At 41.2% G+C, this 17,473-nt stretch overlaps 1 protein-coding gene across 2 annotated transcripts; it reads left to right on the top strand.

Moving 5' to 3' along the window:
- Nucleotides 1-803: 803 nt before the first annotated feature.
- Nucleotides 804-17,459, top strand: LOC120790518 (regulator of nonsense transcripts 1). Of its 2 annotated transcripts, none has more exons than XM_040128100.1 (24): nt 804-1,200; nt 1,573-1,715; nt 3,222-3,311; nt 3,915-4,082; nt 4,933-5,113; nt 5,367-5,528; nt 5,864-5,948; nt 6,215-6,313; nt 6,516-6,624; nt 6,919-7,078; nt 7,378-7,496; nt 7,626-7,790; nt 8,313-8,427; nt 8,878-9,021; nt 9,507-9,720; nt 9,864-9,981; nt 10,561-10,717; nt 11,005-11,147; nt 11,598-11,772; nt 12,262-12,343; nt 12,521-12,685; nt 12,927-13,147; nt 13,822-13,944; nt 14,490-17,459. In XM_040128100.1, the coding sequence occupies exons 1-23, from the start codon at nt 1,030-1,032 to the stop codon at nt 13,939-13,941; spliced, it is 3,306 nt and encodes a 1,101-aa protein (XP_039984034.1). In that variant the 5' UTR covers nt 804-1,029; the 3' UTR covers nt 13,942-13,944; nt 14,490-17,459. The 2 variants fall into 2 exon arrangements, with proteins under 2 accessions (XP_039984034.1, XP_039984033.1); XM_040128099.1 differs by having other exon boundaries at nt 5,864-5,951.
- Nucleotides 17,460-17,473: the final 14 nt, after the last annotated feature.

Below are 17,473 nucleotides of genomic sequence, written 5' to 3'. Positions count from 1 at the left end.
GCCCCCCCCAGTCATTTCAGGACTGGTTTACAGAGCTTGGCAGGATGCCTGCATACGAACACGGGTCTTACGAAGTCAGAGATTGTTTAGAGAAATATACTTTAAAATGGAGAAATATTTTTAACATAAAAAAAGATCTGGATAGATAGCTGATGTTGATCTTTCGTATCCTATGTTTGATCGTATTTCTGTGTGTTGTATTAATACATGTCCAGCGCTGAGTTACATAATGATTTGGAGTTTGTCGACCTCTGATGTATTTTTGCTTTGAAGAACACAGTGGCTTGAGGTGATGATTAGGAGCAGATCGTGGTTAGAAAATGACGAATCTGTGTATTTCTCTCTGTTTTCGAATGCTGAAAATTAAACGGAGTACACCCGGTTCATTCATTTAATTACTGAATTGTTTTTCCCTCCCAGAGGTTGGGCTATTGATATAGCTATGGATACATTACTGTACATTACTGCACAGTTTTAGGCATTCGAATGTTTAGATTCTTATCCATCACACAATGCCATCAGGGAGGCGTCTGATCGGTCTCAAATTAATTCTGCAGCATGACAACAACCAGAAACATACAGCCAGAATCATCAACACCTATCTTCAGTGACAAGTGGCAACATTATATTTTTTTGTCCCTTACAAAAGGCAAAATCAATAAAATACTAGGGAGGGGGGATAACTTTGTACTAGGTATTTTCCCCACTTTCCCTGCAGTGTTTCATGATTCTGTTTTGATTTCCGGAAAAAGATCAGAGTGAGGGCTCCTTATCGATTAACCGGTCTCGGGCTACAGCCGACACCGTAAACGTCACACGTTGAGCGGCGTAGGGAGTCCGTCGCCGTCTCTGCTGGACCTGCCGGAGCTTTCGAGGTTCTGATCCGTTCCATTTTTTTGTTTGGGTTCAAATTCACACTCTCAGGATCGGCAACTAAACGGGTTACCGACAAACAAATACCGTGAGGACTTAGTTCATCAACAGGCGAACACCGGAAATCGTTCAGTAAAGCGAAAGTTGAGAGTCGAGATGAGCGTGGAGGCGTACGGGCCGAGTTCCCAGACCCTCACCTTCTTGGACACCGAGGAAGCGGAGTTGCTCGGAGCGGATACCCAGGGCTCCGAGTATGATTTCACCGATTTCACCCTGCCCAGCCAGACGCAAACTCAAGGCCAGACCCAGAGCCAACTGGACACCCAGGTCTGAGGCTTGAAATTCTACAGGAAGGCAGGATAAAGCGTGGTTTACTTGCGTTAGCGGCAGTTAGCTAACCTGCTAGCCCGCTATTATTGGATGTAGCGTTGCCTAGCTTCACGCTAGCTAGCTGTTGCCGTTAGCTCGCTGCTAGCTAGTAAGCCCGTTAACTTAACTCCCAAAGTAATGTTAGTTGTCTTAGAGCGTTTGTTTTGAACTGTTCAGAGTCAGAAATGCAACTTTAATAACCAAAATTAGCGTGAAGAGCAGTGACAACCTGTCAACTTCTAGTTAAGCAACTGGCTTTTCCGCGCCCTAGCCGCTAGCTGCTAATCTATAGCATTCAGTTTGTTTGGTAAATTTCGTGTTGTGCTGCAGATAAATGGTCCTGATGAGGGTCTTCACAACGGTGGAGTAGATGACTCTGTGGCCAAAGCCAGCCAGCTGTTGGCCGAGCTCAACTTTGAGGAGGATGAAGAAGACACATATTACACCAAAGACCTGCCTGTGCACGCATGCAGGTACGCTGACAGGAGCCGCACCACGCCAGGGCGACAGTGTACTACTAATGCAACAGTCCTGCACTAAATCCTCCTTCAGCTTTATGAGCATTTTAAAGGGTGTAATTTGTGCTGCTTTTGAACTGTATTGTGTTATACAGAGAGATGTGTCTGTTACTTAGTCTACCCTCATTGACATAAATGGGGTGGCCAAAATAATACAGACACTTGTCCTTTTATAATGCCACACAATTCAAAAGCACCACAAACTGCAGCCTCCAAAAACGATCATAAAGTTGAATCAACACCTCTCTAAAAGAGTTTCAACACTAACTAAACATTCAAACTTTCATGAAGGGAGAATTTATTGCTGGACTGTTGTATTAAACTGCATTTGTTTTAGCTCATTTTACTTCATAAATTGTTATACTGCATTCGTTTTGGGTTTTTTTCTTTGATGGTGATTGAACAAAACTGTTTTAATAGTACTTATTGTCTCTGTGGCCCTTGATGTTGCACACCACAAATAGTGTTCAGTGTTCAATATCCTCTTTAACACTTACGTTTCTGATAGGCAGAGTATGCTATCAAAGCTTCAATTATTTACATTATTGATTTATCTTTTTTTTTTCACTAAACTTTTAGTAATTTTGTCTATACAGTATCAGAAAATTCCCTGTTATAATTTCCCACATCCCAAAGAAGCATCTAAAACAAATTTTACAGCAAGAGTACAAAAACTATAGATATTCAGTTTACTATATCATATATGACAAAGAAAAGCAGAGAAACCTCACATTTGAGAAACTGAAACCAGGGAATGCTTAGCTTTTTTGATGGAGAAAATGGCTGAAATGATAAATTGACTATTAAAATAGACAATATATTAGACAAAATAGATCAATTAATTTACTAATCATTGCACCTCTTCTTCATATATAGTAATATTCACATGTGTAAAATGGCAAAAGTTGCTTGCGGAAAAAAATCGAGACACTATTGAGAAATTTGCAAGGTAAAGGTATTGTCTTTAGAAAAAAGAGGGTTAAATTTTATTACTGCATTTAATATTTGATTGTCTCCCAGCCTTGGGATAGTTGTTGTGGCTAGGATAGAGTCCCCTAAACAGATCTAGGAGTGTTTTTTAATGAAAGTCAGATTTTCCAGTCATAAATTAGCTTTTACAATAACACATTCATTTTATTTGCAAGTTACTGAACATGAGTAACTTGTAGTAATTTTGGAAAACATCAAGTTTTCAACAAACAATCGCCTTTTAGAAATTAAACCAGAAACATGTAAGAGTCTTGCCTGTATGGACAGTGCATGACTCCATTGAATTTCATGTTTACTTTTGGACTTCTTAAACACATGTTCGATACAAAATGCTAACCGCCTCTGACACTGCCACTAATTCAGCCTGTTGTCAGTTTGGCATTGCTTTGTGTTTGCCGTGTTTCCTGTACTCATACAGTATTTTTACTAAATAGTGCAGTAATTCAGATGGTGTTTTGATATGTTTTTCAGCTACTGTGGTATCCACGATCCAGCGTGTGTGGTGTACTGCAATACCAGCAAGAAGTGGTTCTGTAATGGACGTGGCAACACATCCGGCAGGTGTGTAATCGAATTCCTCTTCATCTTATCACCTCACATATAGGTGTCAGAACATAAAGCTATTAAGACAGACCATAAATTGATTTTTATTTATTTATTTATTTATTTATTTTTAATCAGAATAACAAACAAGTGTGGGTTTTTCTTTTATTAAATTTTCACAGTACAATTGTAATTAAACACTTTATTACCTACACTACAATTGGCCAGCTTTGTGGCAGGCAGATGATGTGCGTATAAAGAGAGATTTTCATGATGTAGTATAAACAAGCCTTTTCATTGTATTTGCATTGGTAGGAAACCGTGGTTAACTAACCCAAGTTTATTTACTCTCAGCTGTTGACATTTGCAATACACTAACCCATTTACAATGTTATTTTAAGACTGTGAATGGCCTACAGTATCTGTCCTGTTTTTGTACTGTAAGGCAATATACTATTTGATCTATCAATAGATTCCTGCTGCAGTGCTACAGCAAGTAGTGTCCCACAGATTGAAGTGTCTTTATTTATTTATTTATTTATTTATTTATTCATTCATTCATTCATTCATTCATTCATATATTTATTTATAATCATCTGACTTCTGTTCTCTTACTTCAAGCCACATTGTGAACCACTTGGTGAGAGCCAAATGCAAAGAAGTGACGCTGCATAAAGATGGGCCACTGGGCGAGACGGTGCTCGAGTGTTACAACTGCGGCTGTCGCAACGTCTTCCTCCTGGGCTTCATCCCGGCCAAGGCCGATTCTGTGGTGGTGTTACTCTGCAGGTAAGTGCTAGCGGTGCAGAAGCTTAGAACATAGACTGTAACCAATGCCTACAAATCCAGTATGTTCAGTCAAGAGTGTCCTTGACAACAGCTTTGAACCTCTCATAAGCTACCCTGGAGCATGAACTGAAAGCAAAACATTCAAATTCATGCTTTGAAACAGGACGTTTATCTCCTATCAGTTGTTCAGGTTTCAGTCCTTACATTGGATGAGTTGTTATGCATTCTGAGGCTCCGGAAACTGATGCAGCCTCTCTGAAATACTAGATTAGTCAGCGAGGTGGGAATATTAGCAAGTTTATGAATGTTTATGGCAGCGAAACAAAACTTTGCCTTGTCAGCGATAGACAGTGAAAACTTAAGAAGAAAAGAAAGTTAGAATAATGAGAATAAACCTTTTTAGTTAAGCATAAAGCTAGCCCTGCTCCAGAACAGCTGTGAAAAAGTAACCATTTAAATTCAGATCAAGCGTATGACATAATGATCAAATACAATTTTGTATCTATTTATTTATTTAAATTGGCCGTTGTGCTTATATGACTAAAACTAAAGCCTGACCAATAAGAAACCTTTAAATTTGTTTATTAAAGTAGACTAAAATATATACTGAGCAGAACATTTTACAGTTTAGAAATAAACTTGTCAGTGCTGTCTGGTGCGCAGATTGTGTAACTGTAACATTATAAGTTACTTAAACATTTCGTTGCATTAGTGTTTGGCAATTTATTACTTAGCAGCCAACATGTATGTCATTACATCTTTGATGAGTTAGTTAGAAGCAGAGAAGCTTGTACTGATTCATATCATGTTTCTAAGTTTCTGTCTTTCTGAACCTTGTATCTCCATGCAGGCAGCCATGTGCCAGCCAGAGTAGCTTAAAAGACATCAACTGGGACAGCTCTCAGTGGCAACCACTGATCCAGGATCGCTGCTTTTTGTCCTGGCTGGTGAAGATCCCATCAGAGCAGGAGCAGCTTCGAGCCCGTCAGATCACTGCCCAGCAGATCAACAAGCTGGAGGAGCTCTGGAAGGTATGCACCTGACATGCTTGGAGGCTTTTTCTCCGGGGTTTCTTATTCAGAGCAGTGTTGTAACAAGAAGATTATGAACTTAACGTGACTAGCACAGGCTAGAGGGCTGTCAGTGACAGTTGCTTAGCAAGATTGGTATCTACCTGTTGAATACTAGTTTTAAGAGGCATCTGCCAGTGAAAGTAGAATCTGTTTGTGGATTAAGAGTGTGTGATGTACATAGGATTGATAGTTGCCGTGACTTTCCTCATAGGACAATCCCACCGCCACCTTGGAAGACCTGGAGAAACCTGGAGTGGATGAGGAACCCCAGCATGTGCTGCTGCGCTACGAGGACGCCTACCAGTACCAAAACATCTTTGGCCCTTTGGTCAAACTGGAGGCTGACTACGACAAGAAGCTTAAGGAGTCCCAGGTACCTGAGCACCATTTCTAAATTGGAGACTATTTAATTTATAGAATGATGTCCATGGTCATCTAACATGTGAGTCAGGTTCTGAGTGATATAGAAACTCTCCTCAAAAACCCATTAATCCAACTCATAGTTTTACATGTACAGTGAGGATTATTTTAATCTTGTGCAGTGATCACACTGGACTGTTAAAATGGGTGCACATGATGCACTTACTCCACTGCAGCTGTGATCTAGAGTTCCAGGAATAATGTCACAGTGATGTGATACTATATAGTACTTTTGACGTACAGATTAGTAGTTGATGATACATTTATTTTATTACTTTTCTTTTGCAGACCCAAGACAATATAACAGTCAGGTGGGACCTGGGGCTGAATAAAAAGCGGATTGCCTATTTCACACTGCCCAAGACGGATTCAGGTGGTAATTCTCTGAGCTTGACTTCCTCCCCGTGGTTCAGTGGTGCAGATAGAGCCCCTCCCCATCCCCCTTCAGTCCTCAGAATTGCACGCAGCCTCCCTGAACCCTGCATCTTTTGGTGGCATGTGTGCTTGGTTTTGTTCTGTTTTTGTAGTGGGGTTTTGTGCTGTTTTGTAGGTGCACAGTAGTTCACCCTCCTTAGTTTATTTGTAGGTCATTGTTAGCATAGAAAAGTTTCTAATTCGTGTCTTTTTTATCAATCTCAGATATGCGGCTGATGCAAGGTGACGAAATCTGCCTGCGGTACAAGGGAGACATGGCCCCACTGTGGAAAGGCATTGGCCATGTCATCAAAGTCCCTGACAGTATCCTTTACGCTGTTAACAGTTGATCGTCCATTGCATTAGAGTGTCCTAAAGTCTGGCTTACAAAACTGGCACTAATCCAGATGGAAGTGTACAATCTAACTATAAAAGACTAGTAGAGACAACATAGCCCCATCCACCCCGATTTACTAGATATAATTGACAGACAATGCTGGGCTTCCTTAACAGCCTGTGTTTAAAGACTATGGGGATGAAATTGCCATCGAGTTGCGGAGCAGCGTTGGAGCACCTGTGGAAATCCCCCACAACTTCCAGGTGGACTTTGTGTGGAAATCCACTTCCTTTGACAGGTAGGCAGGAATCTTGTGCCCCTTAAATTCCAGATGTGATGGGAACATCTAATTTTATTGCTTTTAAGTCACAATATTACTCCACATTACAGGAAGTAATAAGATTTTTTTTCCCCCCTCCTGCACACAGTGCACAGAGCTAAATATGCAGTGTTTACAGGAGATCATTTTGTGTAAATCTTACATTTGTGAAGTAAAGATGTCAACGCAGATTCACTCTTGTGGCAAGGTCAGAGGTTCCCTGATGATACAAATAAGTGATCGTGACTGACATTTGTGTCTGTGTCGCTGTAGGATGCAAAGCGCCCTGAAAACGTTTGCGGTGGACGAGACCTCCGTGTCTGGCTACATTTACCACAAACTGCTTGGACATGAGGTGGAGGATGTCACCATCAAGTGCCAGCTGCCGAAGCGCTTCACTGCTCAGGGCCTGCCTGACCTCAATCACTCACAGGTCAGACCTCACTAAACGGAGTCCCTTTGGTTCCTGTTGTTGTTCTGTCATTCCTTGAGGCTTGAGGAGGCTTGTGACTTCCGTTAGGTAGGGCAAGCCTTTCATTAAGCAGGCAAAACATGTTATCTGTTATGGCTCTAATGTGGAATTTAGATCTCACATCATTGTTGCAACAAGGATGAATACAGTGCAGATTATGGGGATTCTATAACAGGATAGACATTTTAAGAGAGGTTTGATGTCTGTATTTGTGACAGTTCACCTGCGCTGTTTTGTTTCTGTCTTGCTTGTATGTTCAGGTGTACGCTGTGAAGACAGTGCTACAGAGGCCTCTCAGTCTGATTCAGGGTCCTCCCGGCACTGGGAAGACTGTCACCTCTGCAACTATCGTTTATCACCTGTCCCGACAGGGCAACGGGTAAGAAAAAGATTTTTATAGTTACATACTCAAAAAAATAGCACGTTACAGTTTTTGTCATTCCAGCAACTTTATTTTACCAGTTTCTCTACTAACCCTCTATGATGCATATATGTGTGCGTCCTGCAGCCCAGTTCTGGTGTGTGCTCCCAGTAACATTGCTGTGGACCAGTTAACTGAGAAGATTGACAAGACTGGGCTGAAGGTTGTTAGGCTGTGTGCCAAGAGTCGGGAGGCCATTGAGTCACCAGTGTCTTTTCTGGCTCTGCACAATCAGATCAGCAACATGGACAGGTCAGTGGCATGTAGGGAAATTAAGTCCTCCAGACACTTCCATATTGTTCTTGTGTTACTTTGACTTCAAAGTTCGCATGGTTTCCAGATTCATACTCAAAACTTGGCAAACAGGGTCCTTAAGCATGTCCTTTGGGATATGCAGTTTAATTTTCTATCTCTTTGTAAATTAGTTATTAGTTTTAATGCACATCTAGATGACAAGTGCTCAAACAGAATAAAATCTGATGTCTAATCATAGACCTTCAGACCTCCAACAATTGCAACTGAATTTTTTAAAACAGATGACTTGTCTATATTTAACTTGACAGCTGTGAATATTGAGCCATGATTTCTGTTTGTAAGGATCTGAGCCTGAAATGTTGCAGACATAAGCAAATAGCTCTTATCCTTAGGCTGCCACGACTGCAGGATGCATGTGATACAGAGTAATTAGATCACAGATTAGCATTGTTTTTTAACTACCAGTATAAATGTAGTCAGGGTCTCTGTAGTCACCCTGATGTGTCTTTATCCGCATAGTATGCCAGAGCTTCAGAAACTACAGCAGCTAAAGGATGAGACTGGTGAGCTGTCATCTGCGGATGAGAAACGCTACAGGGCTTTGAAACGCACTGCTGAGAGGGAGCTGCTCATGGTGAGGAGGATCTTCGAAGTGTTAGACCAAAACAGCTTAAGGTTGAAACTCAAAGTGTTGTCAATGTGAATGGTTTCCTGTCACTGCATCTGGGAGTTATCAGTTTTACAAAGCGGTCGTCTACAGTCATTGCTACTACAACAAATAGTTTCAGACAAGTAGTCAAAACTCATTCTGATCATTGCTATGATCATCTCCATACTGGTGCTGTGATAACCAGGAAGCTTGTTACTAATCTCATTTTTGTTTTATTCTGTTCTCATCTGTGTTCTCTGCTTTGTTGGAGCAGTACACAACTGAGTTTGTAACATTAATGAAGAAACAACACCACATGACATGATGATTATTTGTCATATAATCACAGTAGGAGACACCTTGGTGTTTCACCACAACGTCCTGGCTCCCTCTTCTGTTTGAGAATTGTAAATTATCTTCCTCTTTGTTGTCCAGAATGCCGATGTGATCTGCTGCACCTGTGTCGGGGCTGGAGACCCCCGCCTAGCCAAGATGCAGTTCCGCTCCATCTTGATTGACGAAAGCACCCAGGCCACCGAGCCAGAGTGTATGGTCCCTGTGGTGTTGGGAGCCAAGCAGGTACACACACTTTTTTGCCAAGTGAACTTATAATGTTGGAGATGTCAACAGTATAATGTTTAAACAAATTATTAGTTTGTTGATATTCAAATATCACTTGAATAGCTCAATATCATCTTTGACTGATAGCATCTGTCAATAATTTGACAGTGAAAGAAAAAAAACTTTTAAACACTATAGGAACTTGATTGCTCTCTGTTGATTAATCAGGGCACTGCAGCAGGAACGGACATTTGGGAATAATAGCATGTCAATAAGAAAATAAAAAAGAATGTCATAGGAACATGAGCACCTGCCATTGTCACCACATATCAGATTTTTTTTTTTTTGTTAAAATGTGAAGGATCTTGTATGGCTAGCAATATGAATTATAACTGTTAAGATATGCAATATGATTTGTCCTGAACATCCAGAGACAAAACTTGCATTATGCGGTTATATTAACCCACATGTTACACTTGTGTGACTCATTTTCCTCCTCCCAGCTCATTTTGGTGGGTGACCACTGCCAGTTGGGTCCTGTGGTAATGTGTAAGAAGGCGGCCAAGGCAGGTCTGTCCCAGTCCCTGTTTGAACGCTTGGTGGTTCTGGGGATCCGGCCAATCCGCCTGCAGGTCCAGTACCGCATGCATCCGGCTCTCAGTGCCTTCCCCTCCAACATCTTCTATGAGGGCTCCCTGCAAAATGGTGTCACTGCAGGTATGTCAAGATTCAGCACTTCATTATCTGGTTTGATGGAGGGGCAAATTAATATTCACTTTAGCTGGTACATTACTAGGTAAAAAGACCTACAAACTCCTCTAAAGACTAAAAACATAGCAACATTTCCTTGTTCTCCCCAGCTGACCGCATTAAGAAAGGCTTTGACTTCCAGTGGCCACAGCCGGACAAGCCCATGTTCTTCTACGTGACTCAGGGCCAGGAGGAGATTGCCAGCTCTGGAACCTCCTACCTCAACAGGTAATTTTCTTGGGTTACTTTGCGTAATTTAACTGAAATATCTAAATTCATTTATAATATACAAAATGCGTTGAATGCAGTGGCTGGTAAAGGTGCTTGCTCATAGCCTTCACATCAAGACCAGCATGACAGGTTTAAATAGTTGCAAGGTATATTTTTATGAAGAAGAAAGCCTTCCCCTTTTCAGTAATGATAAACAGGAATGCCAGGTTCACCTCCACAGAACAGAGAAAGAGGAATGATTTCAATCAGGATAACGGTTTCTTAAAAACAATCTTAATTTCATAAACGGACCTTGTTGAGGTGGGCTAGTATTCCATCAGAAAAAGATTAAACTGGTGCTGTTATGTGCTTTTTGTTATGGGTTTTCTTCAAGTTTAGCAGTGCAGTGAAAGTTACATAACCATCACTTAAACCAATTTGTGTTCATTTATTTGCTCTTTTAGCAAGTAAAATCATCCTGAACCTTATGCAGGGCATGCAAATATTGATGCACAATGGGCTTGATTTGCAGTTGTAACCAACATTAGTCTACTCCAGTTAAATAGAGAGGTAATTTTCCCTGCTGGTGTTTTCAAGGACGGAGGCTGCCAACGTAGAGAAGATCACCACCAGGCTGCTGAAGGCTGGAGCAAAACCCGACCAAATCGGCATCATCACCCCATACGAGGGTCAGCGCTCTTACCTGGTCCAGTACATGCAGTTCAGCGGCTCCCTGCACACCAAACTCTATCAGGTACCCCACACACCTGAGAAGATAATTAAGTTATTTTTAGATTTAAAATAATGTCAATTGAGCTAGTTTGGGTTTGTGTGTCTTAGTCAAAGGCAACTCAGGAATAGTTGTTTTGAAAGCCAGAGCTGGGAGTACATTCAATTTCAGATGGACATGTAATTCTCATTACGTACTGTAGCAATCACCAAGGTTTTCATTGCTTTCTCTGTGGAAAAAAAATCTTGTTTTCTCTTGTTCTTACAATGCAATTTCATCCTCTTTCCCTTTTTTGTCATGTTCCATTGCAGCAAGTGGAAATTGCCAGTGTGGACGCCTTCCAGGGAAGAGAGAAGGACTTCATCATCCTTTCTTGTGTTCGTGCCAATGAGCATCAGGGCATCGGCTTCCTGAATGACCCTCGCCGTCTCAACGTGGCGCTGACCAGAGCCAAGTAAAAACCTCAATATAAATTTAAAAGGGATCACATTGGATAAAGTTGACATAGCACACAGCCAGCTCATTAGTTTATGATGAACTACTCAGATTTCCTTGTAGAGTCAAATTAAGAAACATACAAATCAGACACTCTTGACAGGTAGTCAAGTCTAGTGTAAAATTCAGCTGTTGAATTCTGTATGTTGATTTGTTGCACTGTGAACACCCATAGGATCCGCTCCACACTGTAATAATCTTGAAAGTGTAGATTAGACATGCCTGCTTCGTTAATTTTATGTAGGTGTTCATGGTAGGAATAATTAGACTATTGGAATTTCTACACACAAACTTGCGCCAGAGTAATTTGTAAGACGCTATCATCACAAAAAATTCTACAGTGATTTCAATATAAAACTTTTACCCAATCCCTGATTAGCACACTCGTGTGTATCTTTCGTGAATGAAGGTATGGTGTGATCATCGTGGGGAACCCCAAGGCCCTCTCCAAGCAACCGCTGTGGAACAACCTGCTGAACAACTACAAGGAGCAGAAGGTCCTGGTTGAGGGGCCCCTCAACAACCTGAGGGAGAGCCTCATGCAGTTCAGCAAGCCCCGCAAGCTGGTCAACACCATCAACCCTGTAAGTAGAACAAACTAAGCGCACTCATTGTGCTGTGGAGATGTACAGTGCATCATAAGACATGATGACAAACTGATAATGATGGAGCTGTTACGGAGAATTGAGCTGTTGTTTTGCTGCTGTTTTCCACATCCCTTATTCAGCAAGAGTATTGATTTCATTTAAAAGCAAAAGTGACAAAATTCACTAGTCCCGTCTCCTCAAATGTGAATATTTGCGCTTTTGTTTTTTTTTTTTTTAGTCCTCCATGATAGATTGAATATCTTCAGGTTTTGGACTACTGGACAGACAAAGCAAGACATTTGAAGACATTAACTTGGACTCAGGGAAATTGAGATGGAAATATTTTATAGAATTTATATAGACCAAGTGGTTAATTGAGAAAATAACGTCAGATGATTAATGAACAGTGAAAATAATTGTTAGTTGCAGCCCTAAATCTGTCAAGTATGCAACTATACTAAATGGCAACTTTGTGGTGTTTTCCAGGGTGGACGTTTTATGAGCACTGCGATGTACGATGCCCGTGAGGCCCTCATCCCTGGCTCTGCATATGACCGCAGCAATGCTGGTATTTATTTGTTATTTATTTTTGTAGTATCTCATGGTATGACTCAAGATAATAACCAATGACAAACTCTTTTACCAACTGGCTGCATTTACAATCCAGAAAAAAAAAAAAGGCTTGCCTAGTCTTGTTTCTTAATAGAAAACTGACATGAGCCTTGTTCTGTGCATTCTCTTTCAGCCGGGCGTCCGTCCAACATGTACTTTCAAACTCATGACCAGATTGGGATGATTGGGGCAGGCCCCGGTCATATGGCTGCTATGAATATCCCCATACCCTTCAACCTGGTGATGCCGCCAATGCCTCCACCCAGCTACCTGGGTCAGACCAACGGCCCTGCTGCAGGTATAGCACAGCACGGAAATAACCCACTGAACCACCTTAAGAGCTGACAATCCAAAAGTCAGGTTACAGGGACCGAACTCACACCGTCTTTATTGTCAACCAGCAGTAATACCCGGCGCGCCCCAAGCTTACCTTACTGGGGTTCTTCTTCCGTTTAGTGTAAATAATTTATAGTGACCTTAGAACAATGGTTGGCTACCATGGTTGTCTTGACTTTGGTCCTCGTCTTTTTTTCATCAAGGTCGTGGAGCTATGAAGGGCAAGCCTGGGCGTGGCGGGCGGCAGAGGGTCCGTGGTTCTGGAAACCAGGGTGCCAGTCAGGGTAACGGACCGAACAGCCAGGCCAGCCAGGATGGACCCTCCCAGTCCTTCTCCCAGGGGCCGCTGACACAGGGCTACATCTCCATGAGCCAGCCCTCTCAGATGAGCCAGCCTGGCCTCTCCCAGCCAGAGCTCTCCCAGGTATTACATCACTGCTACTTAATGAAAGAAGATTTATCAAATATTTAAGACGTGTTCATGATAATAATGTTTGATCATTATCTCAGATATCTCAGATTTTGGTTATATTTGTCCTTTTTCACTTTTTATTCAAAATTATTTTTATACATTAATTCTCAGACATTTTTTGTTTTGAAAATACACAAATACTGAATAGTTGGCCCGTGTCCCTTTTTTAATCCTTAAAATGTTACCACTTATCTCACTAGTTTATTTCTTGCGTCCAGTCCATGTTTTTCTTTGCAGCATTCCTCGTTGTGAATCATTGCTTGCCTATCTTATACTTCATATTGTGAGAGGAACTGTCTTTATCTGTAACAAGGCCTATTGGAAGGTTATTTTCTGGCTTGTTAAGTTGTATGTTGTTGAATTTGTTGTAGATAGATCTTGTAATGTTGCTGCTCATTTCCAGATTTTAAAAGTTTTAATAATTTTTTCACTTGTATAGTGTATAGAACCTATTGAGTGATAATTTTTTTGTTGCATTGGTCATGTTGTTCATAATTTGAATTCAGCAAATCCAGTAAAACTGTGGGGCAGGTTTACATTATAAAAGATGGACGGCTCCTGAGCTCAGTGATAAAAGTCTCCTGTGTCTGCTGCTGTAATGTTGTTTCTGTCCTCTTGTTGTCCAGGACAGCTACCTGGGCGATGAGTTCAAGTCGCAAATCGATGTGGCTTTGTCCCAGGACTCAACTTACCAGGGTGAACGTGCATACCAGCATGGCGGCGTGACTGGACTGTCACAGTACTAAAGTGTAAGTACATGACACTTTAGATGACCTACTTTAGTTGTAGTGTAGCGCATTGGTTCCTTCAAGGGTAATCAAGACCATAATACACTGAAAGCTTTCGGTGTTCAGTTATCATGTGTTGTCAATGAAAGAAACATGTCGCTTTCTTTTGACTGATTGTGTGGCCACGGGCTTCAGGTGAATCTTTAGGGATCTTGGCAGACTGACACGTTCTGATCATATGACTTTAGTCTTTTATGTTGTAGCTTCATATTGTTTTGATAAGTAGACGTAGATACCAGGTCACAAAACCCTAGATTAAGGCACTTAAAAGCTCAAAATGAACCTGAGTGATGGATATTGTTATGACATTTGTGACATTTATTCCTATCGTCCATTAAATAGAAGCTATAGGTTCATTTGGAAATGTTATTTGGCTGTAATGAGTGTTCAATTTTTCACTTTTTCAAAAAAAACAAAGAGGGGCAAACTTCTCCCAGCTGTGTTGACTTTTTAATTCGCTTAATATGCTATGGACAAACTAATAAACCTTGCTTTGTGTCTTGCAGGATGCTTGAAGAAGGGAGCTAGGCTTGAGCTGAGCTTAGTTCATCAGCTTTTTAATCTGGGAAATAATAAAAACATAAAATGGATACCTGTTTTCCTCTGCTACAACCGAAGCACCACCGAGTGAAAGCGACGGGATAGCGAAACCAAACCAATGACCAGCGAGAGAAATAAGAGGGTAGAAGAAGAGGAGGGCACGAACAGATGGGCAGGGAAATGGCAAGAGTCCAAGTGAACAAGCAAGAGGCAGGGACCGATGCCCGTGCAAAGTGAAGGAGGGAAGTCGAGAAGATGGCGGCGTGTGGTCGAGCTGCCGAGGGAAACGGGAGAGATCTCAACGGTCTCTCATGGGAATCCAAATGAGGCTCAACTCCCAACAAAATAATCCACCCAACCCTCTTCACCTCACAGCCTCCAGGAAAGAAAGGAGTGCTCTTAAAGTTTTTACACTCATCTTCAGAGGAGGATCAGAGCCTCCCAACTGAATTTGAAGAGCTAGTTCTCCAAACCTGGATGGACATGGTTACAGAAAGCCTTCAAACAGGCAACACACAATCCCCATGCGAAAAGTCGGTTGGTTGCTCAACCCGTATGATGTCCCAGACTATTTTAAATTAGGTTTATTATGGGAGGAGAGCAGCACCAACAATCATTTACTGGGCCCAAAACCCTCAGCAGCCTCTGAAAGAAGCAGCGGTCGACACACCCTCTCGGAGAGGAAATACAAACACGGTTTCTGTGCTTGAGTCTGATATAAAAAAAGCCTTGAATTGAAATACCTTTCATTTGCCTTGAGAACCACTGGCTCATTCACAAGGTCTATAACGGGGTGGTTTCGACCACACGTCAGTGGTGGAGCGGCACAGGGATTTCAGACTGTTTTTTTCAAGGCATGGGGCGCAAATCCCATTGATATCGTGATCATCATGGGACAGTTTTTCTTCTGAAGTACCTTTCTTATCACAGAGCACAAAATTGCAAAAAAAGTCATCGAAACTATCAAACATGACCAGCACTGAATATTCAACTCTGTGTCATATGATGTTTCAGCGAAGGCTTTTCCTTATTTTAATCTTTTGAAAGCAGGGGTTGTTAATGTCCAGCTGTGCTTCATGACCAGATGTCTTTTTTAAATACTCTATGTACACTTAGATTGGCAAATGCTTGAATGCTTTAATGCATTAAGTGATTCCTCAGGGGATTGTGGACTGTCCACACTCATCACACAAATCCCTGCTTGAGGTGAAAGAAACCAAACAAGAGGGGCGAGGGGGGGATGATAGTCGAGGCTTACAGGCGGTCGTGGCAATCAATCCACCACAGGTAAGGAGTAGAAAAGGAAGGTGGCTGAGGAAGAGAAGGATATGAGAGTTTCCACATTTGGAAAACAAGTTCAGGTCATTGGAAGGGATACAGAGGGAGGGATACAATGTGGCTTGAGGTCTTTTCAGTCCCAACAGATGGCCACAGATTTGACCCACTGTCATTTCACACAGCATTTTGAATTTACGAATGTTCACTGGCTATATAGCCATGCCGATGGCCATATTAGTCCACCACACAAAGTAAACTACATATGACCAAAATCTTCAAATTTATAGATAATCGGGTTGAAAAATTCCGACTTTATGAAGGAAATCTTTCGAAACTCTAGAATACACCCTGTAATTTGAATCTGAGAGGATTCTTTGTGTGGATTAAAATGACACTTTATCCCAGTTACACAGTGGAAATGCCATCAGCGCTGATGAGATGATGGCAGGGATATAAATGAAAAGTGAATGAGAAACATGAATCAGTGCCTAGAACCAATCACTTTGAGATAAACAGCTGCAGCACAAGCATGAATGTAGTTAAAATCAAACTACCAGCATATAAAAAACCTTCCAGACACCAGAGGGCTCAAGAAACCCACAGAAAAGGACTCTATTTTATTTTATTTATTTTTTGTTTTTGTTTTGTTTTTTTTTAAATAAAATCGGGCCAGGTAATGATGAGGTCAGTGAGTTTTGCAGCTGGGTTGTGTAAAGGATGAGCTGATGGGGAAAAAAGCCACCTTCCTTCTCTGTGGAGTAAAACAAACAGAGGCTGGTAGAATTTTTTTTATGTGGACTTCTGATTTGTGCAAAGCTGTTTTGCCCTTATGAATTCCTTGTGGAGTTCCTCTTGAGATTTATGTGGATCCTAAACCCTGTTCCTGGAGAACTGTGAACCAGAACCCTGAGTTGATCCAAACTTTGCTTTCGTCAGATGATTTGCTGCTTTGTGCATCATGTTGTTCAGTTCAATTGGGTGTTATTTAGCCATTTTGTGCAGTTTTCCTAAAATCAGTTTTTTGTAGCAACTTGCTGACAACAGGAATGAGGCGTCCGCCGTTTCCTTTCATTAGAGTTTTGTATCTTCTCCTCGAACTGTCCGAGGAATTGTAGTTTTGTAACTCTTCCAGGAAAGATGCTTTCTGAACACAGTAAGAATGTACTCCACTGTTGGTTTTTCACCTGCGTCTCATTTCAGCAGACATGTGACAATCATGTTGCAAGTAGACGTTACCATGTTTAATTAACTTAGGAATAGTTGTTTTTGTTGACATTGTGCGAATCTTTCATTTGTGCGATGGATTAGTTTCACATATCAACCAGTTCCACTGAACTTCTAAAATGTTATAGCTTTAAAAACCTGCTGCCGTTCTATTATTGCTTTGGTGTTTTCTTTTTTTCCATCTACTGAGCCATGATTATTTGCAACATGTGCAGTGACCATTGAAGAAGTGTTTCAGTTGTAGATTAGTTGTTAAACATTTGCATCCAAACCCTTGATACTCTACATCAATTGGTAGAGATTAAATTAATGGACTAGAGATCTCAATGTGATGTAAATACCTATTTGAAACAATGAGTCTTATTTGCAGTGAAGTTTCATCAAAACATGGTGATTCCCTTGTTAAGCTGAACCAATAAAGGCTGTCAACTTGAGCAGTTGTTTTTAT

The sequence above is a fragment of the Xiphias gladius genome, chromosome 6, assembly GCF_016859285.1.
Source record: "Xiphias gladius isolate SHS-SW01 ecotype Sanya breed wild chromosome 6, ASM1685928v1, whole genome shotgun sequence".
Classification (NCBI taxonomy): domain Eukaryota; kingdom Metazoa; phylum Chordata; class Actinopteri; order Istiophoriformes; family Xiphiidae; genus Xiphias; species Xiphias gladius.
Note: the sequence above shows the minus strand (reverse complement) of the source record. Positions and strands in the feature narration are given on the sequence as shown.